The sequence below is a fragment of the Notolepis coatsorum genome (genome assembly GCF_963971535.1).
Source record: "Notolepis coatsorum genome assembly, chromosome: 16".
Classification (NCBI taxonomy): Eukaryota; Metazoa; Chordata; class Actinopteri; order Aulopiformes; family Paralepididae; genus Notolepis; species Notolepis coatsorum.
The window spans coordinates 45348978-45376912 of record NC_140180.1 but is presented as its reverse complement, the minus strand read 5'-3'; the positions used below and the strand labels follow the sequence as shown (position 1 = coordinate 45376912).

At 45.3% G+C, this 27935-nt stretch overlaps 1 protein-coding gene across 1 annotated transcript in view; it reads left to right on the top strand.

The window, feature by feature from the left end:
• diaph2 (diaphanous-related formin 2) overlaps positions 1-27935 on the top strand; it is an 874190-nt gene that overhangs the window by 104576 nt on the left and 741679 nt on the right. Inside the window, exon 6 of the mRNA XM_084332019.1 lies at positions 363-383. Within this exon, the coding sequence (XP_084188145.1) occupies positions 363-383 (21 nt within the window). The remainder of the gene's footprint in view (positions 1-362; positions 384-27935) is intronic.

Genomic DNA, 27935 nt, shown 5'->3' with positions numbered 1-27935 from the left:
ATTTTCTGGTGGTGTTATTGTTGTTATGCAAATTAGTCAATATCCTTACCAGCAAAACAGGGAGGAATCCAACAACATGAATTCATTCTCTATAGAGGAGGAATTGAATCAGAGAATATACACAAATTAACAGCAATTCATCGGCCCCTGCGGCTGCCAGACACCATTACGTGCCCTCGACCGTTAGCTCAGTTACTCTGGTTGTGCTTCAGAAGTGTTGATAGCATTAGTGTGTGTTAGCTAAGAGTCTAATGGCTCTACCTGTATAGTGTAGAGAAGAATCCTCTGGCCGACTAATGATTGTGCTGTTTGTGTCTTTTTGCACATTAACTTCCCTTCCGCCGGCCGGCCGCTGCATGCAGATAACTGGGAGCAAAGTTCCGGTAAGTGGCCCATTATATTATATTTACTTGGCTTCTGAGTCTTGTTCTTCTCATGCATCTATCTCCCCCCCCCCCCCCCCCCCCCCTCTCTCTCTCTCTTCCCTCCCCCTCCTCCTCTTTCTCTCTCTCTCTCTCTCTCTCTCTCTCTCTCTCTCTCTCTCTCTCTCTCTCTCTCTCTCTCTCTCTCTCTCTCTCTCTCTCTCTCTCTCTCTCTCTCTCTCTCTTCTCTCGCCCCTCTTTGAAAATATGTAGTTGACTATGCAAAGTAAGGTCATTTCATCGGCTTTGGGACTTTATTCTCAGCCTTGATATTGCTAATGGGCTGTAATTTGGAAAGCCTACATATTTGGAGACACAGTCCCTGCATGTATACATTTCAAATGATGGGATTTTTGGAATTATGCAATGAACGGGGAAGGCCTTTTTGTGGTTGTCTGTTGTTTCTCTTTTGGAAATGGATTACAGTCTAACACTTATTCGAATTTGAATATTGTAATATCAGCGATGAGCAATGGTTTTCTACACAAATAATCAAAATCTGCAATCTAATCTCTTTATTGGAACATTTTGCATCTAAATGGCTTTCAATGTGTTTATTCTTTCTGTGAGATGGCGCACACAGTGAGAATATATAATTTAATAATGCTTTGGGAACACACACACACACACACACAGACACACACACACACACACACACACACACACACACACACACACACACACACACACACACACACACACACACACACACACACACACACAAGCTTATTGAGCAGTGGAAAATAAATTAAGTGCATTTTTCTTGCCCCTTGCAGACATATTGTGCTGGTGAAATGTAGCGGCGCGGTATTCATCACTATGTGTTTGCTGTGTTTGTCAACAGCCCTGTCTATGTTCCCCAACATGAAGGCGTGTTACTTGTGTCTCACTGTCTATGTTCCCCAACATGAAGGATGTTACCTGTGTCTCACTGTCTCCCCAACATGAAGGATGTTACCTGTGTCTCACTGTCTATGTTCCCCAACATGAAGGCGTGTTACTTGTGTCTCACTGTCTATGTTCCCCAACATGAAGGATGTTACCTGTGTCTCACTGTCTCCCCAACATGAAGGATGTTACCTGTGTCTCACTGTCTATGTTCCCCAACATGAAGGCGTGTTACTTGTGTCTCACTGTCTATGTTCCCCAACATGAAGGTGTCTTACCTGTGTCTCACTGTCTATGTTCCCCAACATGAAGGCGTGTTACCTGTGTCCCACTGTCTATGTTCCCCAACATGAAGGCGTGTTACTTGTGTCTCACTGTCTATGTTCCCCAACATGAAGGCGTGTTACCTGTGTCCCACTGTCTATGTTCCCCAACATGAAGGCGTCTTACCTGTGTCTCACTGTCTATGTTCCCCAACATGAAGGCGTGTTACTTGTGTCTCACTGTCTATGTTCCCCAACATGAAGGCGTGTTACTTGTGTCTCACTGTCTATGTTCCCCAACATGAAGGCGTGTTACCTGTGTCTCACAAATGTGTGCTCTTGTTTTCCCTGTCGCTGTCACTTCACTTTCCCTCCTACTAGCTTTTGCAAAACCGGCCTGGATGCTATTTATAAATAAACACTGGCCACAGGTCGCCCATATTTCTCCATCAATCCGTGCAACAATTGCAGATTTGCTTCGGTAATTTCTCACAAAGTGGGTCCTACTTCCTTTGTACGGAGCCGTTCCTCATTTTTGAGGGGCTTCTTTTTTTTTTGAAGAAAAAAAAACTCTTATTGGTTTTGCGAATGTTGAATTGCCACCTTCAATGGCGTTTCATTGCTTTTGGAGGGCTTCTGTTGGATTAAGGGGACTGTGTAGCTTAAAGGGAATGAGGACAAAGTACTGTGACCTGGCCTCTGCTGTGCCCATGCACTCAGACAAGCCGCACTCTTTGAGGCATTTTACACAGAGACGTTTTGTATCGATTGCTTTTCCTCCCCTCTTTGTCAAACTGTTCTTTTGTGCTTCGTTATTTCTACATGAAGAGTGGTTTCTTTACGTCTAGGCTTGTGTGTGTGTGTGGGGGGGGGCGGTGGACTAGTTCTCCTTCAGCAGCAGTGATCACATTGTGCTCAGTAAATGGAATATGACAGAATTACAGCAGCTTGTATCATGGCCATTCATCCGAGATGTGGAAAGCCTACTTTCAGAAGTTTGGCCGAACCGTGTTAAAAGGTAGACGGCCCTGATTATCAAGAAGTTTCCTCGGAGGGTGCCGACCTATCGTACCTGACCTGTTGCACCTCTCCGTCTATCCCTGAACTGTTTATTTGCAGAGCTGGTCCAACGAAACCCAGCGAAAGCAGGGAGCTGTCTTAGAAACCCCACTCAAGAAGCCAAAGATGCAGCGGCAGTGTTTACAGTAGCCTGGTCAGCTCACTGCTGGCTATAGTACAGTGAGCTCCGTGCTTGGCTGGTGCACCTCCAAGGGAGCCCCCTCTCCGAGCCGGTGGATGGAGGACGACGGCGAGGAGGGTTCTACGAGGAACTCGCAACACTTACTCCTCCATCTCATCCTCCATCTCATCCTGCAGGTAGGCTCGTGTAGGGTCTGTTTATGGCCACGGCACCCCGGACGCCTATTGACCAGCGCGGCCTCTTCATAGCTCCAGCCCTCAGTAAGAATCGGTCTGATTCACGTCACCGCTCGAGCGCCACGTTCTGACTGCGATACATTCCTCCTGTAGCGTCTCTGTGAAGGCAGACCGGCCGCTCCCTCCACGGCACCACGGACGAGGCTTCTGCAGCTGAGCTGGAACGCTGCTGGGAGAGAGAGAGAGCGAGTTAGAGCCGCGTTAGTTGCATATTTGGACCTGCGGCAGCCGTCTCCAGACCACGGGGAGGTGATCAATATCCATATGACTGGACAGCCCCTTAAGACACTCTGTTTCCACGGTAACACACCGCTCAGCTCGGAGAAGTCGTGTGTGTGCGTGTGTGTGTGTGTGTGTGTGTGTGTGTGTGTGTGTGTGTGTGTGTGTGTGTGTGTAGGAGGGGTCTGTATAGGAGGGGTCTGTATAGTATATTAATTTACAGAATCAAGCTTTTATTTTTTTGGGGTCTCCCAGAATAATGGACAAAACTGGTCATTGAAAATGAATTGGATTCCAGCTCTCACCAGGGACACGGGTGGGGGCTGACCTTTTCTCTCTGACTTTTTTTTAAAGGATGACCTCCTTTTGTCAGGGAGGGAGGGGATGGAGGGGGGGTGATGGTTGTGTCCCACAGGAGCGCTCATGACAAAACTGAGCTCAGATGTGCTCGGGCCGTTCGATGCGGTTAGAGCAGTGAGAGAGCTCAGATGTGCTCGGGCCGTTCGATGCGGTTAGAGCAGTGAGAGAGCTCAGATGTGCTCGGGCCGTTCGATGCGGTTAGAGCAGTGAGAGAGCTCAGATGTGATTGGGCCGTTAGATGCGGTTAGAGCAGTGAGAGAGCTCAGATGTAATTGGGCAGTTAGATGCGGTTAGAGCAGTGAGAGAGCTCAGATGTGCTCGGGCCGCTCGATGCGGTTAGAGCAGTGAGAGAGCTCAGATGTGATTGGGCCGTTAGATGCGGTTAGAGCAGTGAGAGAGCTCAGATGTGATTGGGCAGTTAGATGCGGTTAGAGCAGTGAGAGAGCTCAGATGTGATTGGGCCGTTAGATGCGGTTAGAGCAGTGAGAGAGCTCAGATGTGATTGGGCCATTCGATGCGGTTAGAGCAGTGAGAGAGCTCAGATGTGATTGGGCCATTCGATGCGGTTAGAGCAGTGAGAGAGCTCAGATGTGATTGGGCCGTTCGATGCGGTTAGAGCAGTGAGAGAGCTCAGATGTGATTGGGCAGTTAGATGCGGTTAGAGCAGTGAGAGAGCTCAGATGTGATTGGGCCATTCGATGCGGTTAGAGCAGTGAGAGAGCTCAGATGTGATTGGGCCATTCGATGCGGTTAGAGCAGTGAGAGAGCTCAGATGTGATTGGGCCGTTCGATGCGGTTAGAGCAGTGAGAGAGCTCAGATGTGATTGGGCCGTTCGATGTGACATGGGATGTCAAATACAAAGCTCTGTCATTTGTTTGGCAGCACAAATTATTAACTCAAGATCATTGCTTTTGCTATCAGTGGCTTCAGTTCCATTATGCAGCCGTTTTTAGATTCATTTGTCATTCGATTAGTAACCTTGAAATTCTTGAAATGTCTTTATTTAAAAAGAAATAAATGTATTTAACTTTTATAAAAAAAAAATTAAATAAAAAGGTGAATCTCATTGATTAAGAATCTCTTTGGCAGGGGCGCTCCAGTAGCACACCATATAGTGCGCTGAGTCGCGGAGCGGTCGTCCCGGGTTCGCTTCCCACACCCGGTGACCATTTGCCGCATGTCTTCCCTTCTTCTCCTCCCGTTCTCCCCCTCCTCTATCGGCCCTGCGTGACCAGGAAAAAGCTGTAAAAATGCTGAAAGATAATAAAAAAATAATCTCTTTTGCAAGAGAGGCCTGACAAAGACAGTAGGATTTAAAACATGCATTAAAGTTATAGACGCCACGCTACAACATCAAACAAATGCAGAATAAATACATAGAATAATATCATACAAAACACAAGTCAAGTATCCAGGGCCAGAATGAAAGGAAGTGAGCTATTCAGAAACACAGACGGCTCCCAATTGACTCCGTTTCCAGGTCTTTCATTAATGTTTTAAATTCAAAAGGTGGGTACAGATAATAAGTACAGGACAGACCAGTAGGTTAGGAGCAAACCAAATTTATAAAGCCAGATGTGAGCCAATTGGTGTTGCCTCCCCATAGACAAAGAGGGCCATTTAGCCTTGGTGTACAAGGTACAGTGATATGTGTCACAAACCTCAGTGCACTTTGATAGTCAGTATCTAACAATACATAAACACAGGGCAGACGCATTCATATAAAGCAGATCACCATAATCTAGCAAAAAAGAATTAAAAATACATGACGAAAAGTGAGAAGCAAAAACTATCGTCTTTGTAGCTGAAGTGTCCCCCACATATTTTTGCCTCCTTGTATTCTGTTTGCACAGCTCACTGTGACTGCCTGTTTAAGGTCTGAGCAGTGGGGAGGGAAAAGGCAAAAAGGAGAGACAGAGAGAGGGAATAGGAATAAGTGATTACCACACCTTGAAGAGAGAGAGAGGGAGAGAGAGAGAGAGAGAGAGAGAGAGAGAGAGAGAGAAAAGGGTAAAAAGGAGAAACTGGCAGAGAGAGATCATCTGCTGTCTAAGCTGAGAGAGACTGCCAAGGACCTTCTTAAAAATGTCTCCCACTGCCTCACCCTTTTTACCTTCCCACACGCCTCAAACAGGCTATTAAACTCTGCGCAGAGCACTGAGCAGATCTGATGCGGCACATGTCCTTGGTGCTTTAAAAAGAACGGCAATGAGAAACAAATCAATGGCGCGTGCCTCCTGTGCCGTTGGCCGGTGTTTACCAGAGATTCCTTCTTGAATTAAGATCAAGGAAAAGTGCGCGGTGGATGAGACCAGTCTCTTTTATGGGCTGAAGGGCTCCTGCAGAGAGTTCATCTGGTGGGACATATTATGTACTGCCTTAACATCGCAGAAAGTCTCCCTGAGGGTTGTTGAGCCCCCAGCCTGCCTTGTCAACCTTCTAAATGAGTTAACTTTGGAAACCTTGTCACTTTGACTATAAATCCTCTATTTTTAAGGTTTTAAGAGGTTATAATTGACCAACTGAATGATTTATGATTATTGACAACATTCAGACCTATCTTTTTATATAGTATTTCCTAGAGGTCGACTGATTTAGCAACGTTTTATTAGCTGTCTTTAAAGGGCTCTAGCCCTTTAGAAGAAGGGTTGGTTGGAAGAAGTGACTGGTATCACATGGAACTAGAGATCTTGAGGAATCCAAGGGTACCAGCCATGTCATGCTAGCTTATTGGCAAAGATTTTGCTCTAGCTTCAAATGTATGGGAGAAAAAGGTGCATGGCCATTTTCAAAGGGGTCCTTTGACTTATATCTGAATGAAAATGGGCTCAATAGAACCACACAAGACTATTTTTCAGCCAGGCTAAGTCATGCTAGTCAAAGGCAGAATTAAAAATCCACTTGTGCGGCTGGGTAGTGTAGAGGTCTAAGCACTCGCCTACCACCGCAGAGACCCAGGTTCAATTCCGGGCAGCGGTGCCTCTGGCTTTGATCGGTCAGTTGGCAGTGTTCGCGGGTGGGAAGCCGGTGAGGTTATTAGTCCTGCTTGTTGCATTAGCGGCTCCTACTGGTCAGTGGGGGAGATAGAGTGAACCGCCACGCACGCTCTCTCAGTGAAACTCCTAGCTATCAGGGTAAAAAAAAAAAACACTTGGCGATGCATGGTGTAGTTGATAATCTACTGTATCTTCAGCAAACATTTTTGAAACCTTTTGAGGGATACCATATCATTGCTCGCCCGTTTGTTAAAATCTGCATTTATCTTTTTCACGATAATACAAACTGTACATTATACAGTGAATGCCCACAACTCGTGTACGACATTAAGAGGTTTCAAAATAGAATATGAAATGCTTCTAATGGAGGGCAAAGTTTTAACAGCTGCATTATTGATAAGACTCTGCCTACTGCTACTACAAAGGCAAACAGGGCCGAGTGGCCCTCCACATGTACCACTATATCTGTACTACCCTTCTGTGTTTGTATGTACTCTACCACTATTTCTGTACCCTTCTGTGTTTGTATGTACTCTACCACCATATATTGTGTGTGTATGTACTGGTATTGTACCACCACTATATCAGTGCTGCTATATTCCTCTGTGCTTGATTTTCCCACGAACTCTTGTTATTTCCATGGGAGCCTGACTCTGAGAAGAACAGCACTTGACTTGATATTAAGTGCAGAGGTGCTTTTCTTTCCACTGGGGACATTCGTCATACCAACATTGCCTAGAGCCCAGCCCAGTATTGACAACAACAAAACAATATTATATTCCTTTTCATTTACACCCCCCCCCCCCCCGCCCCCCTCTCCAAACACCCCTTCTTGCATCTCTAGTCTGTATTGACTCTTCAATATAGTTTCAATATAGTTTCTTCAACTTTGCTAGTTTATTCTGTATTGTGCTTGTCTTCAGGCACTGTGTTGGCTGTGTAGCAGTGAGAGAAGCCAAGGTTTAATGTGTAGCGAGTTTAATGGTAGGGTGCTTTGCTTACTGCTTACAGTTGGCTGTGGTAGGGTGCATACAGCTGGCTGTGGTAGGGTGCATACAGCTGGCTGTGGTAGGGTGCATGCAGCTGGCTGTGGTAGGGTGCATGCAGCTGGCTGTGGTAGGGTGCATACAGCTGGCTGTGGTAGGGTGCATGCAGCTGGCTGTGGTAGGGTGCATGCAGCTGGCTGTGGTAGGGTGCATACAGCTGGCTGTGGTAGGGTGCATACAGCTGGCGGTGGTAGGGTGCATACAGCTGGCTGTGGTAGAGTGCATACAGCTGGCTGTGGTAGAGTGCATACAGCTGGCGGTGGTAGGGTGCATGCAGCTGGCTGTGGTAGGGTGCATGCAGCTGGCTGTGGTAGGGTGCATACAGCTGGCGGTGGTAGGGTGCATACACACATACACACACACACACAGACACACACACCGACATACACACACACACACACACACACACACACACACACACACAGTCACACACAGACACACACACACCGAGTTGTAGTAGCGTTGTAGTTGTAGATCTAGGTTAACTGTGTCCTGGTAGAGTAGTAGTAGATCTAGGTTAACTGTGTCCTGGAGTGGTAGTTGTAGAGTAGATCTAGGTTAACTGTGTCCTGGAGTAGAGTAGTAGTAGTTGTAGCGTTGTAGTTGTAGATCTAGGTTAACTGTGTCCTGGTAGTTGTAGAGTAGTAGTAGATCTAGGTTAACTGTGTCCTGGTAGATCTAGGTTAACTGTGTCCTGGGGTAGAGTAGTAGTAGAGTAGTAGTAGTTGTAGCGTTGTAGTTGTAGATCTAGGTTAACTGTGTCCTGGTAGTTGTAGAGTAGTAGTAGCTGTAGTAGTAGTAGATCTAGGTTAACTGTGTCCTGGAGTGGTAGTTGTAGAGTAGAGTAGATCTAGGTTAACTGTGTCCTGGAGTGGTAGTTGTAGAGTAGTAGTAGCTGAAGTACAACCACACACACACACACACAACACAATAAACACACATACACACTAAACAACGATGCATACAGGATTATTTATGACTATTTTTAAACTGAATCATTTTATTCTTATTATTTGCTAGATCCAAATGTGAAACACTGTGATTATTTGTTCATGAACTACAGGAGTATTACTGAATAGAGAGCCTATTAAGATGCTAGATCCTAATGTGAAACACTGTGATTTGCCATATCTTGCTATGCTCGCTCATGCCTGTATTTTTTATGTCCGTTCTATTTTATAATTTTTTGACTATTTTTAAACTGAATCATTTTAAACTATTTTTACTATTTGTGTTACTGAAAACTGTAAGCGGAGAGCCTATTGGGATGCTAGATCCTAATGTGAAACACTGTGATTCTACCCGTCTATCTTTTTATGCTCGCTTATGCCTGTATTTTTTACTGTTGTGAAGCACTTTGAACTGCAACCTCTGTATGAAAAGTGCTATACAAATAAAGTTATTATTATTATTATTATACAGCTGGCTGTGGTAGAGTGCATACAGCTGGCTGTGGTAGAGTGCATACAGCTGGCGGTGGTAGGGTGCATGCAGCTGGCTGTGGTAGGGTGCATGCAGCTGGCTGTGGTAGGGTGCATACAGCTGGCGGTGGTAGGGTGCATGCAGCTGGCTGTGGTAGGGTGCATACAGCTGGCTGTGGTAGGGTGCATGCAGCTGGCTGTGGTAGGGTGCATACAGCTGGCTGTGGTAGGGTGCATACAGCTGGCTGTGGTAGGGTGCATACAGCTGGCTGTGGTAGGGTGCATGCAGCTGGCTGTGGTAGGGTGCATACAGCTGGCTGTGGTAGGGTGCATACAGCTGGCTGTGGTAGGGTGCATACAGCTGGCTGTGGTAGGGTGCATACAGCTGGCGGTGGTAGGGTGCATACAGCTGGCTGTGGTAGGGTGCATACAGCTGGCGGTGGTAGGGTGCATACAGCTGGCTGTGGTAGGGTGCATGCAGCTGGCTGTGGTAGGGTGCATGCAGCTGGCGGTGGTAGGGTGCATGCAGCTGGCGGTGGTAGGGTGCATACAGCTGGCTGTGGTAGGCTGTGGTAGAGTGCATGCAGCTGGCTGTAGTAGAGTGTGGGGTGTGTGGGAGGTTTTGAGCAGCTCCACTAGGGATGAAGGAGAGGTCCCTCCTCTCTTCACTTACTTATCTGCTGTAGCTTTAGTTTTTCTCCTCTTCTCTCCTCTCCTCTCTTCTCCTCTCCTCTCTTCTCCTCTCCTAATTTCCTTTTCCTTTCCTTCCCTCTCCTCCGTATGACTCTTCACCACTCTATTATACAACATATGTCTTTTCAAAGGGAGAAACAATCTGTGTTCTGCTTTCAAAATCAGAGAGCTGGATCTCATTATTCTGAAGGGAACATGAAAGACTGGAGTGGACACAGTATGCTGATATTGGATGGAAAGGTGGTTATGGAAATGTGTGGATTTGCCTGTGTGTGCGTGCGTGCGCCTGCCTGCCCGCCCGCCCCCCTGCCTGTGTTTATGTGCATGTCCGTCATCTTCCCTGCAGTGCCATTAGTCTTGGATATGATCGCTGAGATTTGAATATTGTGGAGGACAGAGATAGAGGCTGATGGAGTGTATCTAAGGGAAGGAGAGGGAAACGAGGACGGGAAGGAAGGAAAGGGAAATCACTGGGTGCATTTTTTGGTTTGTTTTTTGATTGCATGTCTGCGAAATGTATCTAGTTATGTGTACGTGTTCCAAGGTGTGTGTGTGTGTGTGTGTGTGTGTGTGTGTGTGTGTGTGTGTACAGATGATATTGGATATATCAGTAATGGGGCTTGTGAATAGTGCCTGTGCTTCTCCGTGGTGCATCACTCCCCCACAGCTCCACCACACAGGCCCCAGTAGCGCCAGCTTAGCTGGGCTCGGTAGGGAGACTCCTGCAGGGTCGCATTAGGCTCCATAAACTTTATGGCATATCTTTTACTACCCGCTTCTCTGTATGCGGCCACCATCGCATCCCCACACCGCATCTGCTTTAACTGTTCACGCAGCTGTGAAATTCTGTGTATCCGTGTGTTTTATGGCCACTCGCTCCCACGGCCATTCCCGACTTCTTTATTTGCTTCTTTAGATGTTCCCATTCCCTTTGCCACATCTGTTTATATTCGGGACGTTATTTGTTTTTGGTTTATTGGGGTGCTTCTTCTTCTTCTTCTTCTTCTTCTTCTTCTTCTTCTTCTTCTTCTTCTTCTTCTTCTTCTTCTTCTTCTTCTTCTTCTTCTTCTTCTTCTTCTTCTTCTTCTTCTTCTTCTTCTTCTTCTTCTTCTTCTTCTTCTTCTTCTTCTTCTTCTTCTTCTTCATGATTTCTATGAAAGGTGGGTTGTGTCTGGGTTTGTCAAGCTGTGCATGTGTGTGTGTGAAGGAGAGAGAAATGGGGGGTGAATGATACAGTCCTTTTCATAACCTTGCCAGCCTCTCCCCTCCTCCTGTGCGTGTTTCCAGCCATGCCAAATCCAGTATGACTTCACTCTGGCAGAGCATGTGTGGATCTGCCTTTGACCACGGCTAGCGGTCACTCGAGTGAAGCGCGGGTCTAAAACACATAATTAATTAATAATTAATGAATCTCTCCGCTAACTTTTGCTCCTCGGTTTATTGTTTGTCCTCTGTGAGAGAGAGAGAGAGAGAGGGAGAGAGAGACGCGGGGACGCCGGGGTCAACGTGAGGGGAAACCCAAGTCGCCGAGGCTGCAGGTCTCAGAGAGAGAGAGAGCGCCACATCGATGGCCTCGCTTCTAATCCCCACTACTCTCCCAGTAAAGCCCACAGAGCCTTACGGGAGCCGCTCCGCCAACTAGTCCACTCAGCACATCGGAGCGCTAACGAGGTGTAGTCTCTGCCTATCGGGTTCAGCGCTTTCATAGCGCCCGTCATACTAGGACGCACAGGAGTAAAGCCGCATGATCGTCTCATCAACAGCCAGCTGCCCCCTCAGGCGGCTCCCTGCTGTAATGATTGGTGATATGATCAAGGCCAGATCACTGGCTGTGTTATTGTCTGTCTTGCAGTTCTAAGGTGCCCAGGAGAGATGGGTTGCCAGTTTAAAATGGCAGCTTTCAGAGTTTTTAAATCACCTCATCGTCTCCTCTCTCCGTCGCGCCTCTGACGAAGTTTGCCATGTGCTTGAGGAGAGGGGGGTCGAGCTGAGTTGTTTGTTAGGGGTGTTTACGACACAGACAATGACATTGGGTCTGAGTTTTATCTGGCTTGCTGACGTGCACATCACCCTTATTGACCTATCTCAAACACCGCCCTCTTCTCTTCACCCTCAAATCACAGCCGTTGCTTTCCTCGGACAAACAAAGGGAAGCAACTGCTGTGATTGGGTTGATCGAGAAAAGAGGGCGCAGCTTGAGATAGGTCAATTGTCGGTCATTGATTCGCATCAGATGCCCCCAGTCAGATGGTCGGAGGCAGTCGCTGGCCGTTGCCATGCTACCCTGGACCGCAGTACCGAAGTCCAGCACTGGGTGGCAATAGATGCCCATTGGATCAATCAGCCACTGCAGTGCATAATATGTGGCTGAAGCAGCCACATTGTTGCTATGGAATTGACCTAATGGGTTTCTCTCAGCCCCTCGCAGGCAGCACACTACTGTGTCTGCCTCTAATTCCATTTGTAAGAAAGTGTGATCTTTAAAGGGGAGAATGAGTGTGAAATGCCTCAACAGCATTCAAATGGATCTGTCTTCTCAGATCAATATTTTCACCCTCCCGATCGCAGACAGGGAGGAGAAGAAGAAGAGGAAGAAGAAGCAGAAGAAAAAGAAGAAGAAGAAGGAGCAGAAAAAAATGAACAGATTAATCATTGTTATCTCTACTGTGGAAATGTGAGACCAGCCTCTGACGTGGCAGGAGACGTCCACCGAGCTTTTTCCTTTTAAACGCTTCACTCTCACATCGAGGGCCTGGGCGTGGGAGCGTGCGTTACCTTGCCCTCCTATTGATGGGCCTCCTCTCTTATTGACCACGCGTTTATGTAAGCAGAACTGAATTATTTATTGTGCCGGCGCCACTGTGACGAACAGATGCAAACCCTCACTAACAACACCTCTGTTTACGCTCAGATAACCATACCACTTACCTTGATATATTTCTTCTTGCGAAATGGGTTGGTCTTACCGATAGAATGGTTTGTGTAAAAAATAAGGCTGTCAATCGATTAAAATATTTAATCTGATCAATCGCATGATTGTCCATAGTAAACTCGCGATTAATCGCAAATTAATCGCATATTTTTGATCTGTTCTAAATCTACCTTAAACGGATATTTTTTTTGTTTTAATACTCTATGAGAGTGAGAGAGTCAACAAATGCTTGCTTTATGCAGCCATGATTTAACACAAAAGGATGACCCTCATACATTGCAAATTTGCATCAAATTCAAAACATAGTGATGCACAAAATAACTTAAAATAAAATAATAATTTAAAACAATGAATAAAGGATTTTGTATAGCTGTGTCAGTCAGTTTGTCTGGGAAATGGCTATTAGGCTACTGATAAGTGGACAAGACGAGCTATATCACATCGTTTTAGTCTGCTGTTTGGGGGCATTACAGATTTTGTTTTGTCTAGATGGATTTAACAGTGGCTGAGTGTGAGAGTTGTGCTACGCGAGGAGGTGTATGTGAGCGTCAATACATTTAATGTTATGGGTCAGTTCACATCACCCCGGTCTGTTACCAGCACAAGGAGAGATCCGAGAAGGCAAAATCCATAATCAAATCCTTAATGTTGTTATTTATAGCGAACTACATTACATGATGCAGCCCAATGCAGTCTCGGGTGGTTTTTTATTTCAGTGCATAATGTTGAGCCACAACGTTCTTATTTACTCTCATAGTCACTTCAGCAACAGGTAATTTCCGAACTTGGAACAGACATGTACCTGTCGAAATACTTCCTAAAGGTCAGTGAAGTCCACAACACCAGAGGGAGTTCCACAAATCACGTTCAACCCAGATTCGGCTCAAACAAGGGACTAAACACGTTTCGCAATTATGCCACAATAATGTGGAACGCCCTACCCACAGCCGTAAAGGAATGTGAATTCCTACCCTCCTTCAAAACCGCTCTAAAAGAGCATCTACGGGTGGCTGCAATTAGAAACTGGCCCCTGTAAATGTCAAAATCCCCCCCCACCCCACCCAACCCGCTCTAATGTACAGTTTCTTCCCCTTCGGATATTTTTTTTTTTATGATGTTCTCTCTTTCTTACACAGTACCATATATTTGTATGTCTTGTATGTCATAAATGTCTTGATGAGTTGAAAATGGAGGACCCTTATGTAAACAAGACGAAAGTATTTTTCTGGTCTTCATCCTCTTAGCAGTTGTTTGTATTGAGCTGTACTGTATTGTACCCATTTTGCAATCTGTTAATAAAGTTTTCAATCAATCAAACGAGGCAGAATTGTCAAAGAGTTATCAAACACGTCTATTATAGGCCTACAGAGAGGAAAGTTTAGGAAACACAAGAGCAAAGTTACCTAGACTGTGGGGAAAAAGGTTCTTCAGATACACCTCCTTAACTCATTCTGCGCCAAACCCAAGATAGTTCGGGTTTCGAATCCAAGCGTTGAGCGCCAAACTTGAGATAGTTTGGGTTTAGATAAATTTTAATTTTTTTTATTATTATAAAGTTTGGGTTTAGATACATTTTTATTTTTTTGTATTATTATAAACACTCACACGGACCTGCCTGTGTCTCCCAGGCACCGCTGCCTACGTTAAAATTGCAATGACAATCTAATCCCGACAGGTGGCAGTATCGCCTACCTTTTGAACTGTCTCGGCCTACAGGAATCCCCTCCCTCTCAAAGTGAGCAGCACACAGCCATCTGTCGCCGATTTGTTCGCCTGAAACCTATTGTTTTACGTATTCTAGCCAGGCCCAATGTACACCGGTAATGGCGATCGCAATGGAACTACTGGGATTATTCATTTTGGAGTACCTTCTGACAAAGGTAAGGTCTATTCTAGGTCTATTTTACCGAACCTAAAACATGCTTTTGTATTGATCACAGCGTCGTATTTTACCTAACCTAAAACATGCTTTTGTATTGATCACAGCGTCGTATTTTACCGAACCTAAAACATGCTTTTGGTAACGATCGCAGCTTCGTAAACCCCCCCCCCCCCCCTTGATGATTTTGTGAAGAAACATCTATATGGTATATACCTTTTGATTTGGAAATAATATAGGTTTCAGGTGAGCAACCCGAACGATTTGCGCATATGCATATAACACGTCATATCTCACAATCTAGAAAACAAGACTGGATTCTTTTGAAACGGGGCGATGTTTAGCGTGGAATAGCGCACAAACGAAAGTATGTAGAAATTAACTGGTTTGTCCATGTTGGACTATAAATAGTGCCTATCAAATGAGCCATACTATTGTCTCCATAGCTATAATATAGAATATACGATGGATCCGCAAACATCGTGAAAATGGTCAATAACGCTGGCGCCAGGGAGTAAAGATAGGAAAACGTAAGGTTATGTATATAACCAAGTTCTATGAATTATGGCTCCGCTCAGCATCAGTTGCATATATCTCGCTTCAGTGGATATGCACTGAATACATTTCAAAATGTACCTTTACATACCAACATCCGTCTGACCACACCCCCATCTGCTGCCTACATAAGCAGCGGTGGGGCCACACACTCATCTCCTTCCCAACAAATTTCACCACAATGAAAGATCAAGGGCCGCAGCGGCGTCCTGATGCTGAGCGTCACCATAATTCATAGAACTTGGTTATATACATAACCTTACGTTCTATTTCATTATGGCTCAGCATCAGTTGCATAACAGGAGCTGAGCGGGAGCCAGGCATCAAGACCCCACCAGGCGGTCACTTAGTGACACCGCCCTCCACATCGCCAGCGTATTCGGATAGAGCCCCTCCAAGAGCGGGCCCTTACCCCCCAATAGTACACCGCCTGGCACACTGACCCTGCAGAACAGGCAGTCAGCATGGCCGTAAAGCACACAAAAAAGGTTAACCAACGGAAGCAGACAGCGCACCGGGGAAACCAGGCAGCAGGCTGTAGACCTGAGCCTGGAGCACTGCGGACGAGACAGGCGCCAAAGGGGTCAACTGAAAACAGCCCCCCCGGCGGAAGGGGCGTATGCTGGCGTTGTTGAGCACCATGACAAAGCCTCCATCCAAAAAAACCACCCAGAGGGGTCGAGGCAGAGAAGGCTGACACGATTGGCAGACGTCATGAACGTGCAGGGGCACACTCAACCGGATAACCCGGGAGTTGACTCTGCTCCAACACACCAGGGAATCAACCACCCTCTTGGTACACAGACGGTGGTCGTTCCTATAACCCCTCAAGAAAAAACTCCAAAACACACCTGCGGGTATACACTGGCTATACCGCAGTACAAGTGTTTCAGTTTTCAAAAAAGGGTTATTCCAGGCCTACGGGTCAACGAAACATTACTTCGGACCGGGCCTGGCGGCTCGGGAAGCACACAGGGTTACCAGAGGAGGTCCAAAAGACCACCCCAACAGCCCCCTCTTCGCCACGTGTGAGAGAGGAGCGAAAAGAATGGAGAACCAGCCCTAAGCTGACTGCACTTGGTATTCCCAGGCGGTCTCCCAACCAAGTACTAACCAGAACCGAACCCGCTTAGCTCCCGAGATCGGACGAGATCGGGCGCGCTCAGGTTGGTATGGCCGTAAGCCATTACAATAGTGCAGAGTACAACATGTACCCAACAAAGGGTCTCCATAACGCCTAACCCTGTGACACCCGGGCCGACCCGGCATTTTTCCCCCCGAAAAAAGCACAAGTCCCTCAGGGTACCAGAACAGCAGATCTGCGTCCCCGGCGGACAACGGGTTAACTGACCTGGACCAGCGCGACCAGAACCAGTCCCGTGCCCTAACCACGCCGACATGCCCACTCCAGGAGAAGGGGTAGGTATGCGTGTCAATCTAAAACATGAAAAGAGGGCGCCACCCAGACGGTCCCATTTGTACCGCGCTCAGTGGCCCACCCCAAGGGCGTGAGACCCCTCTACCTATGTTCTGATCTATTCCGTTAACATCCCCCAGATATGAACGAGAATTCGTCGAGACAAACCTAGTAAACTAGTGCTCGGAAGAGACAAAACTCCATCCCAGTTGCCCTATAAAAACGCTGTTTTAATAACGAGCAACCAAGGCGCACCAGCCTCATGCGTGATTCCCATCAGAAACACCCAGAGCTAGCACTTATGTACGCGTTGAGACCCAAACACATCAATGGATAGTCTAACAAGACACCAGACATTGTTCCTCCAAGTCGCCTGGGAGAACGACAAGGAGCCGTCGTGCTTCATGTTCCTTCCTCTTTTTATTTAAAAAAGAAAGAAACACAGACTGACATGAATCCCACGTGACGCAGCTGAGGGTATTTTTTTTTTTACATTTTTACATCCCGCCACCCTCGCCACAGGGAGGAGACGGAAATCCCCAGAGAGACTTCCCACGCGAGCTGTATAGATTGAAAAGAATATATTGCAACATTGAGCTATGTAACACTTGGGTTAGGGCTCTCCGAGGAGGAGGCACTGAACCAATACACACTCAATAATCGAATTGAATCGAATACACACACAATAGAGCAGAACTCCTTTTTGAAGTTCTACTCACCTTGACAATCCGAGGAGGAGGCTCTGAACTCTGAGGAGGCTCCCTCACAGGGAAGGAGAGTCCGAACTCACAGAAGGCACTTCTCCCCGAGGAGGAGCTTCGTGAGGAGGAGCTCTGACAACTCCCTGAAACAGATCCATAACATGGACCTGAACAACCCACGGAAGTCTTACCAACAGAGACGCGCTCAGTGACGTACTCTATGGCGGGGGAATTTCCGCGGTGCACACGCCCAATCTTCCAGGCCGTGGGACCAGGAACCCCCCCCTCTTACCCTGTAACGTGCCGAACAGCAACGTGACAGGAACCCTGAAAGAAGGTGGTTTTAACCCCTGCCAATCAGAAAAGGGGAGGAAAGGTTTACCAGTTCACCCCTTTACGACCCCTCACCCATGATACGATGTAATGACAAGTAGAGCATGACACAGTCATAGCCTGCTACATGAAGCATCGAACAGCCTCACATAGCCTTCTGTTTTCCTTTCTCCAGCTAATACTTTCTTCCTCGCCAAGTGATTGGTATACAGGCACTATATTGTGGATGAAATTTGAGAAGGAGATGAGTGTGTGGCCCCACCCCTGCTTATGTAGGCAGCAGATGGGGGTGTGGTCAGACGGATGTTGGTATGTAAAGGTACATTTTGAAATGTATTCAGTGCATATCCACTGAAGCGAGATATATGCAACTGATGCTGAGCGGAGCCATAATGAAATAGAACAGTGTGGCAGTCAATGAGTTAAGAGAGCCACAAATAATTGATAATAAAAACGTATATATGCCTTATGCTTTCAGCTAATGCATTGAAGGCAAAACGTTATACATTTGTTTTTACCAAATACTATTTGATTTAGCAATGATATTTTCTCCCCACTGAAGCGTACCGAACCAAAAACTGTGACTCCAAAACTGTGATATGAACCGAACTGGGATTCTTGTGAACTGTTCCACACCTAGGTCTGAAGCAACTCTATGATTGGTTAATAGCTGTGGTATACAGTATATATACCCTGACATACAGATGAAGCTTTTAGTATTCATGGCAACAACCTTTTATCAGTTCTGGTTACTCCACTGTAGGAAACAAGACAACACAATGGAAAAATGGCCACATCCTAGCAACAAAATGACGGAGGGTTTTAAACCTATGACCTACTTCGGCTGGGTGAACAAGCCTAGTTTGAGGAATATTCTCTGTACTTAAGAGAGAGAGAAACTTCACAAACAACACACCAACTTATCACCTCACAAATTAAACGTGATGTTGCAGACTATGAATTTTTATTTATATGTGGAAATAACTTTGTAACTGTTTTATAAAAGCAATAATCTACTCCAAGCCGTGAAACGCTATCATAGCTGAGACGACCACACCGTAGATGTGTGATGTAATTTCCTATACCGGTACCGCAGCCTGTCATGTGTTATTGCTTAACTGTACAAGCCTCGTTCCTTATGCATTCTCTCCATAGAGCAACAACACTGCAGTATATCACCATCTCCCTCAACGCATTCGCTTCCCCTATAGCGCTCCCTCTATCTCGGCCCCATGTGCTATCTCTCCATGGGAGCCATATTTAGCTATTGACAAGCTGCGTGCCCTGACCGTGAGCCCGGCTGAGGGAGCGTACCGAGACATGAGACGAGGCTGGCCGTGGCTTCGTCGGCCCTGGTTGTCTCTCACCTCAGATGTCGGTCCCTACCCCCACACACAGCCTTCTGTTCTCACTACCTCCAGCCATCAAACATGGCCATATGGCGCTCTTCCTTTTCCTACAGGTTCTTGTGCCAAATGGATATGTGTAAAATTGGTCTGGGGGTGAAAAAACAGTTCCTCTCCCTTATGTTTTGACATAGGCTAGGCAGGCCTCTTGGCCTCATCACTTGGTGTAAAAGCCATATCAAGCCCTTCTTTAGAACAGAGCCAATTACTGGATATTGGCCCTAGGGTTATTTGATGGCGGATGTATAGTGTTCCAAATGGTGATGTCCTTTATGCCGGCTATAGACTCAGCAGGTGAGCCGACATCCAATCATGTTGAGAGATGGCTGACCCGCCTCTTTATGTTCCGAGTGGTCCTGGGAGATGATTTCTTTTTAAAGGCTGATTGGGTGAACGCCAACTTGACTCCAGAGGAGCTGGCCTCGGATCAAACACATCACACACCGCGGGATGTTATGAAAACAAAAGGTCCTTTACAATGCTGCAAACGTGCGTGTAATTACACGCTCAATTACGAGGACGAGCTGCAAAATTCACTGTCATACGCGAGGTGTTTTTCTCCCTTCCCCGTCATATTTTCCGTGTTAGCTTTCAGTTACCTGTCTCTCCGCCGACGGGTGTTGTATGCGGGATTGTTTGCGTGTCACCTCTCGTGTCTCAGAGCGAGGAGGAGGCATTTGCCGCCACTGGAGAGGATGGAAATTGAGAGAAAGAAAAGAAGAAGAAGAAAAAAAAGTTCCCTCCAAAGCCTCGCAAGTAGGCAAAAGAATGGGGAGAGGAGGAGGGGGGGGGGGGGGGGGGGGGGTGTATCTTGATGTTATTACGCCGGCATCATCTTCCGAGATTCCGATATAAATGGACTAAGGTTCTAAAATTGTCATTTGAATTATGCCTTTCATCTCCCCGTGGTTTTTAGCGAAGCGGTTCAGCCCAAGTCTCCAGCGAGTGTTTTTTTCTCTCCCCCCCCCCCCCCCCCCCCCCTCCGTTTGCATTTCTGAACAAGCACCATAACTGTAATGAATTCTATTATTTTAAAACCAATTACTGTTAGTTGGGAGCGTTGGCAGCGGTGCCGTCTTGTCCTCTGTGGAATACTGCCGCCGCGGCGTCGACTACACTCAAACCTGATGGTGTTTCTTCCTCCTCCTCACCCCCTAAACGCCCATACTAATGGAGTCCTCTGCTGCCACGACGCCTCCCTCGTACACCAGTTACGTCTCAAGACGAAGTGAACTTCAAGGAATGAGAGGAGTGAATAAACGCGTTGGTATTTTGTTTACTATACAATAGAAAATAATATTTTTTTTTTGTTATTTCTTTGTTATTCAGCGAGCCACAAATCAAGGTATGAAGTAGGAGCTTGACTTGAAATACAGGGAGTTGTTGTTAAAGAGCCTTGTTGCCTTGCAGATTTAATTCAAGTCAGTTATAGATGGCCACGTATAGGACTTTCTCATGCTTTTTCCGTGTGTCCTGGTTTGTTCATCAAAAGAGGGGGAATCATTTTAAATAATTAAACACAGGGCTACAGAAGGCAGCCTGAGTGTTGATGTCACAATACCTTTTGACAGTAATATATTTTGATCACATCTCTGCACAGCTTACTTTCCAGTTCCTAACGCCCTAGCCGTATGACTGTTACTCACAAGCCTGTAATGTTCCCTGGTCTTTTACAACTTGCAGTACGTTGAGATGTTATCTTAAATAATTCTGAGGATTAAAGACGGATCTGACAGAAGTTCTTGCAGTATCTGTTTTCTCAGAAGAAAAATACCTACAGCTCTCCTATAAACACAGGAAAAAGGGGGACTTTTGTGATAAATTGGAAATTAGGTTGTTGTTTTTCATCTCCGCCCACCCATTTGCTTGTACAGTATGTAATGCCTTGTGGTTCTAACAAATTATTTGAATCGGAAGGTTTCCCACATAATGGTCTTTGTTAATGTAATTATATTTATTCACGATTAATAAAGTCTTCCGCAGACATCAAGTGTTTTCTTTGACACCATTGCTCACCATTCTTTTCTTTTAGTTATTAGCATTAATTTGATCTTGCCTGTTCACTTAGCTTTGCCAATGGTTTGAGGTGGACTTTGTTCCTGATGATGTTGTTTTCTATTATATTTGGCCTTATTACATGGTGTTTTCACATTCGCCGAAATCCTTGCTTGTGATTGGTCAATAGCGCTCGTCAGAGGTCCGTTATTACTCGATAACGGACCTCTGCCGAACAATAATGACCGCTGTGCGCAGCTGTTCGCAATCAAGCCCACTGACACACTGCATCAGTGCAGCCAATCAGACACACCTGCTGGCTGCACTGACAGCGGAGTGTGTGTGACGATGACAGCGGAGCCAGAACAGAACTGCGTCTGCATTTGATCTCGTCTTGTCGATGTAAAATTAATTAGGTATATTGTTAGTAAGTTAGCCATGTAATAAGCGGGATAATGTATAGCTATTAGGGATGTCCGATATTATCGGCCGACCGATATTATCGGCCGATATCGGCAGTAAAATGTGATATCGGAAAATATCGGTATCGGTAAAAAAAAAAAAAAAATTTTTTTTTTTTTTTTTTTTTTTTTTTACATTTATTTAACCTTTATTTACCCAGGCAAGCAAGTAAGAACCAATTCTTATTTATTGTCAAAAGTATGCATGTTGGTTTAATTCAACAACAAGAGATATGTAATGTTAATTTTTACTTTTTTAATTATCATATTTTGCACAGATAATGCTTACATTTAGAAAGCCTTTTGAATGCATCCAGTGAAATTATTAATTACCTGAAATTATTCAGTTTTTTGGGGGGGAAACCCTGCATATATCGGTATCGGTTGATATCGGTATCGAAATTAAGAGTTGGACAATATCGGAATATCGGTATCGGTAAAAAAGCCAATATCGAGCATCCCTAATAGCTATACTCGATCATTGTCGCAAAATAATTGACCTTCACTGACGTTTAAAACACCTTGGCAAGGCGCCTCGGTATTTTAAACTCTGTGTCGGTAAATTATTTTGCGACAATGACCTTGTAGCTATACATTATCCCTTACATAATCAATAGTTAAGGTTGCTGTGGTAACAGTAATAAATATCACTAACCTACTGGTACAACATGCAGTAGATGATCATGCTTTTTCATAGCTTGTAAAACGCCTATTGGTAGCCTGATTTGATTGAAGAATGGTGTGTTTTTTTTATTTATTTTTTGTCAGACTTTACAGAAGTCTGGGCCCTCATTCATCAACGTGGACGTAGAACATGTTCTATTTCCACACGTAAGCACAGAATGTAGAATCAGTGCACGCACAGTAAAATCGGGATTCACCACACGTGCGTACGCAGGTTCTACGCACACCTGTCATGATGAATATGACTTTGATCCTACGTTTGAGCTCGTGGACTGTTTTAAGTATTTGCATACCAGAACCGCCCCGATTAACCATATACGGTAATGGAATACCCCCATGAAATGTGGAAAAATGGACTAAGCCGAGGGAAGCGTGTTATGAGAACGGTGATGTCGGATATGATATCTATTAACCATTGCTGCCTGGGCAGCGCAAACACTAATAAAGACCATTAACCACTGTTTTGCCGTTGCCCGTTAGTGTCATTAATGCATGCTGGAATAAGAATGCCTTTCTTAATTTATTTTTAATATTAATAATTATTATAATACAATAAAAGACAGCTCCGTCTTTTAATACACATATATTGTACAGTAACGTCAAATAAATACTACAGTCCCCGCTGAAATAAAGGTTCTGCACGCACATACCAGCAGTGATCTACAGCATAAAAGATAGCCACTTTATAATACTATTCTGAGTAGATAATCCATCTGTATCGCAACAGAGTCACGGATCTGGTCGGGGCAGGTATCATTATGTCGGGAAAATCCTTATGAAATAAACAAAAGTGAATTAAAGAATTTAAAAACAAAGTTTAGCATATTAAATTGTTTTATAAGCTTTCTTTTTTTTTTTTTTTTTACTTTGACCAGTCACCTGGTTCTTTTAGCGTTTATCGCTTTTTCTTCTCATTCATACTTGGTCAAGTTCGACCGACAGAAGCAGGCTGAAAGGGTTCAGATGGGGGGGTAGACACTCTGGGAAAGGCACGGCTGCCGTCCGGGATTCGAACGCGCTCAGCCCCAGATCCGCGCGAGCGCGGTTGTCCACGGCGCTGAAATAGCACTCGCGGTACGTGGTGAGCTACTGGAGCTCCCCATTTTTTTATAAGCTTTCTGAGTAGATAATTCATCTGTATCGCAACAGAGTCACGGATCTGGTCGGGGCAGGTATCATTATGTCGGGAAAATCTTTATGAAATAAACAAAAGTGAATTAAGGAATTTAAAACGAAGTTTAGCATATTAAATCGTTTTATAAGCTTATAGCTTTTTTCCTGCTGATTTGAGAGGGTCCAGCTGCAGAGCCGGAGAGCAACTCTCAGGTCCAAGATAGCACTTATACTATCTTGCGAGAGACAGCAGAGAGACAGACAGCAGAGAGACAGACAGACAGACAGACAGACACTGTTCCACAGTGTGTGTGTGTGTGTGTGTGTGTGTGTGTGTGTGTGTGTGTGTGTGTGTGTGTGTGTGTGTGTGTGTGTGTGTGTGTGTGTGTGTGTGTGTGTGTGTGTGTGTGTGTGTGTGTGTGTGTGTGTGTGTGTGTGTGTGTGTGTGTGTGTGTGCGTGCGTGCGTGTGTGTGACTACTAGTCTAATAGTAGAGACTCAGCCCCCCCCCCTCTGGACCACCTCCTAGTAGAGACTTCTCTAGGAAGAAGACGAAGATGAGGATTAAGGCGAGACACTGCAGGTGAATAGGCAAATATACTTTTTTTTGTTGATTTTGAGATTTTGTTATATTTTGCTTCCTAAACATGTCTTCTATGAAACTAGTGACAATAAAACGTCAATAACACACATTTAGTTGTTCATTTTACTTCATTTTGCCTTATTGCATCCATAAATGTCCACATATTTAATGGGGAAGTGCCTCATTTGCATATATAAACATACATTTCAGAAAACTTGTCTCTACTAGGAGGTGGTCCAGAGGGGGGGGGGGGGGGGGGTCTCTACTGGGAGGTGGTCCAGAGGGGGGGGTCTCTACTAGGAGACTAGTGGTCACACACACACACTGGAACAGTGTCTATCTGTCTGTCTGTCTGTCTCTCTGCTGTCTGTCTCTCCGGCTCTGCAGCTGGACCTTCTCAAATAAGCACGGAAAAGCTTTTAAGCTCATAGCTCCAATTTGGGTCCCAAATTGCGGTACAAATGAAGGAGTTGTCTCGGGTAGTGGACTCTAGTTAATATTATGTTCTCTCTGCAATTAGACTGCCCCTCATTCATCCCTATCTGATGCTATCTCTGAAAACAGTTCCTGCGAGCGCAGTCAGTGCACCCCATAACGCTATATATATAAACCTGCATTCATTCGGAGAGAAAGACCTATTCCACATGCTATTTAGGGTTTGACAATAATTACACTAATATCGCTATTTCACAATGAACTATAATGAATTACGGGGGTCATACAGAACACGCGCCAGTGTCTTTATTTCCGCGTTGGAACGAATGCATGTACTGAGGAGCGCTTGTGCGTAGTAACGATATTCTACCACTGGGCGTCAGCTAAGTGTGCTCAGAGCTGTGCGTAGACATAAGCACAAAGTCAAGTTCAAGTTGAAATTGATGAATCCCACTCTTTGCTTAGAAATGATCGTACGCACAGGGTAAGCACAAATCTGTGCGTAAGACACGTTGATGAATGAGGGCCCTGGTCTAGGGTAGTTAAACTGGATGGCTGCATTAGAGAACAGCAGTAATGGTTATGTGTGGAGTGGTGCTGAACTCATTTTACATATGGTAATTTTCACAAAATATAATTTTACATATAAATAACCAACCGGAAATTACCCAGACCCTGACCCAAACATTTCAGTCAAACTACTTTTTTTTTGCTGTAATCCCTATACTGATTCTGACGCCTAAACCTATTATTATTATCTTATAGTATTATCTGTACTGTTACTGTTACTTTTGCTGTCCACTCCCATTAGTATGTCTTGATTATTGGGCCAGTTGGAAGGCTGAGGAGAGACGGTCACGGTAGGGGAGACTGGTGGGATTCACATCTAAGTAACAGGGGTACTTGTGATTTCAGAGGAGGGGGTCTTAACCACTACACCCCGTCTGAGCACAGATACAATCCACGTTTCACCATTATATATAGATGCCGTGTCTTTCTTTGTACCAGTTTCAGTATTGGTAAATGGTGCATTTATATAGCGTTTTTATCCAAAGCGCTTTGCAATTTCTGTTCCTCACATTCACCCATTCACTCACACATTCACACGTAGATGGCGAAGACAACCATCCAAGGTGCCAACCTGCACATCGGGAGCAATCAGGGGTTAAGTGTCTTGGTCAGGGACACATCGATACGCTGCCTGGGAGGAGCGGGAATTGAACCGGGAACCTTCCGACTACCAGACGACTCTACTTCCTGATAGGACACCCTATTTTAGCCTGGTTAACCGTCCAATATGAGTACCGCCGGTGCATCCCTCTTGCACTGAGCAAACGGGGGGGGGGGGGGCAGGTGGGCGGGGCAGGGGTAGAGAGACACGTTTACTCATTAAAGCTGGAGTGTCATTCTGCCCTAAAGATTGATGTATAGCTTATTTAATAAGCTGAAAGGTTACCTCAAAGCAAATTTTCTCCATAATTGACCAATCTCAATGCCGCTCAATAAGCATTCATCTCGAGCATAGATGTGGTAGTATTTCTCTCTCTCTCTCGCTCTCTCTCTCTCTCTCTCTCTCTCTCTCTCTCTCTCTCTCTCTCTCTCTCTCTCTCTCTCTCTCTCTCTCTCTCTCTCTCTCTCTCTCTCTCTCTCTCCCTCCCATCACCATCCATAGCTATTACTGATATGATTCCCTCATCATCAGCCCATAGTGGAGACATGAAATATTCAGCATATTGTATTTTAGAGGTTGAAGGGGCGGGGTCCTGGGTATGAACAACCACCGCATTACTCAGCATCTCTGAACTAATTAGCCCACTTTGCCCAGCAGCTGTCTGCTATTAGGACCCTTTGTTCCAGATGTTATCTCATTAGAATGAAATTGATCATTCTAATGACTCTAAGAGAGATGATTGGTTGACATTAGATTGACCCCCCCCTTCCCCGAGGTCAAACCACAATTGTTTCACCCATCCATATGTTCAGGAGGCAGGTTAAGTATGGCGGCCATTTTCTCCCATAATGGCTGCTGTGGTGTGAATGGTGGGCATTGATAAAGCTGCCGTCATGTCATTGAGTTTTAGAGTCCATGGTGTAACATGCACAGAGCGCTCTTCAGCTGTCAGAGGCAGCTGCCTGTAATGTGGATAGCCATTACCATCCAACTAACGTTAGCACATCATAGCTAACTAGTTAGCAACATTCTGGCAATGTGGTGGTCCTTACATCAGCATTTTCTTTGTTTGCAGCAGTTAGGAGTGTAATGATATATTGCGACACGATACATCACAATACTAAAATTATACGATACGTGGACTGTGACGATAGTATTGTTAGATACCCTTGTTTTGAAAATGTCCAACTTTTATTTTGAAAGCGAATGAGGAAGCGACAGTATTTCTGCTGGTTGATGGCTTTACTAGTAGTATAGTGGTAACAACCAAGCATGTGGCCGGTTAGCAGAAGAGGAAGATAATAATCACAGAACAGCAAGCAATGTGGATAAACATAATGTTGTGGTAGTACTGTAGTAACGTTACATCTATTCTGTCTTTAACTTAACATAACCGGAAGCCCCGTTTGAAGCATTGGTTAGCTAGCAGCTACAAGACGCTCGCTAGAAGTTGAGCTCTCGTGAGTAGTACAGAAGACATCAACATGTCTTATGAAGAGATGGTCACACTCTGAAATATATCATTAATTGGATTTATTTGTTCATCTGTCACACAATCCATCCAGCCTTCATCAGTGTGCATAATACAGAAGTCAAGTCAACAAACTGCCCCTTGGATGCTAACGTTAATGCTAGTTAGCAATGACGGTTGCTGCTAACTATTAGCAATCAACCAAACCACAAACTGCACATTGATCCAGGCCATGTGCAAGTAACGTTATAGTATTCAGTCGGATGTGTTCACATGTGGAGCTGGTCAGTGTACAGTAGCAGATCACATTAAACTTTTTTGCCCAGAGCGGCTTGTTTAGCTTGGTTGTGACTCGATAATATATAATTTGTCATTTGCATGTGTCATTCTCTCTCTCTACACTGTGGAGGCTACATGGTGGGTGGATGTAGGCCTACAGTGTGTATTGTTTGAGCATGCTGGCTTCCAGACTGGTGTAAGTGGGTAGCTTTAAAGGGGACATGTCTTGCTATTGCTTTCACTATTTGAGCAACTTTACACAATTCCTGTGAGTCTATGGAACACATCTGTAAAGTTTTTTTCAAAAAAATTCATTGTTTTGTATTTCTATTCAAGTACTCTAAAGCAGCATTTTTCCACTTCAAGATTTCAAGCTGTTTTGGGCTGGGCTCCGCCCATAAGCGCTTTGAGTGACAGTCACCCACAGTCAGACAGAGGCAGACAGGCAAACATAGAGAGATTGAGGGGGATACTAATTAATTTCGCCGCAGGGGGGCATAATCCCACGGGACAATGCATTGGTAACTTGTTTCAAATTACAATATATACCCCTGTGAATATTATTGCACGGATCGGAATACGGGCGCGCGCGTGGGAGTCAAAGATATTTTGACAGTGATATGTGAGTGGAGAAGCTACAGCCCCGCGCGCGGTCAGGAGGTTGTGTGTAAATGCGTGTGTGTTTTCCCCGAGAGAGAGAAGCTCCTGCTCCGTGTCCCCCTCTCTATCTCTTTCTCTCTCTCCCTCTCTATCTCTCTCTCCCTCTCTCTCGCTC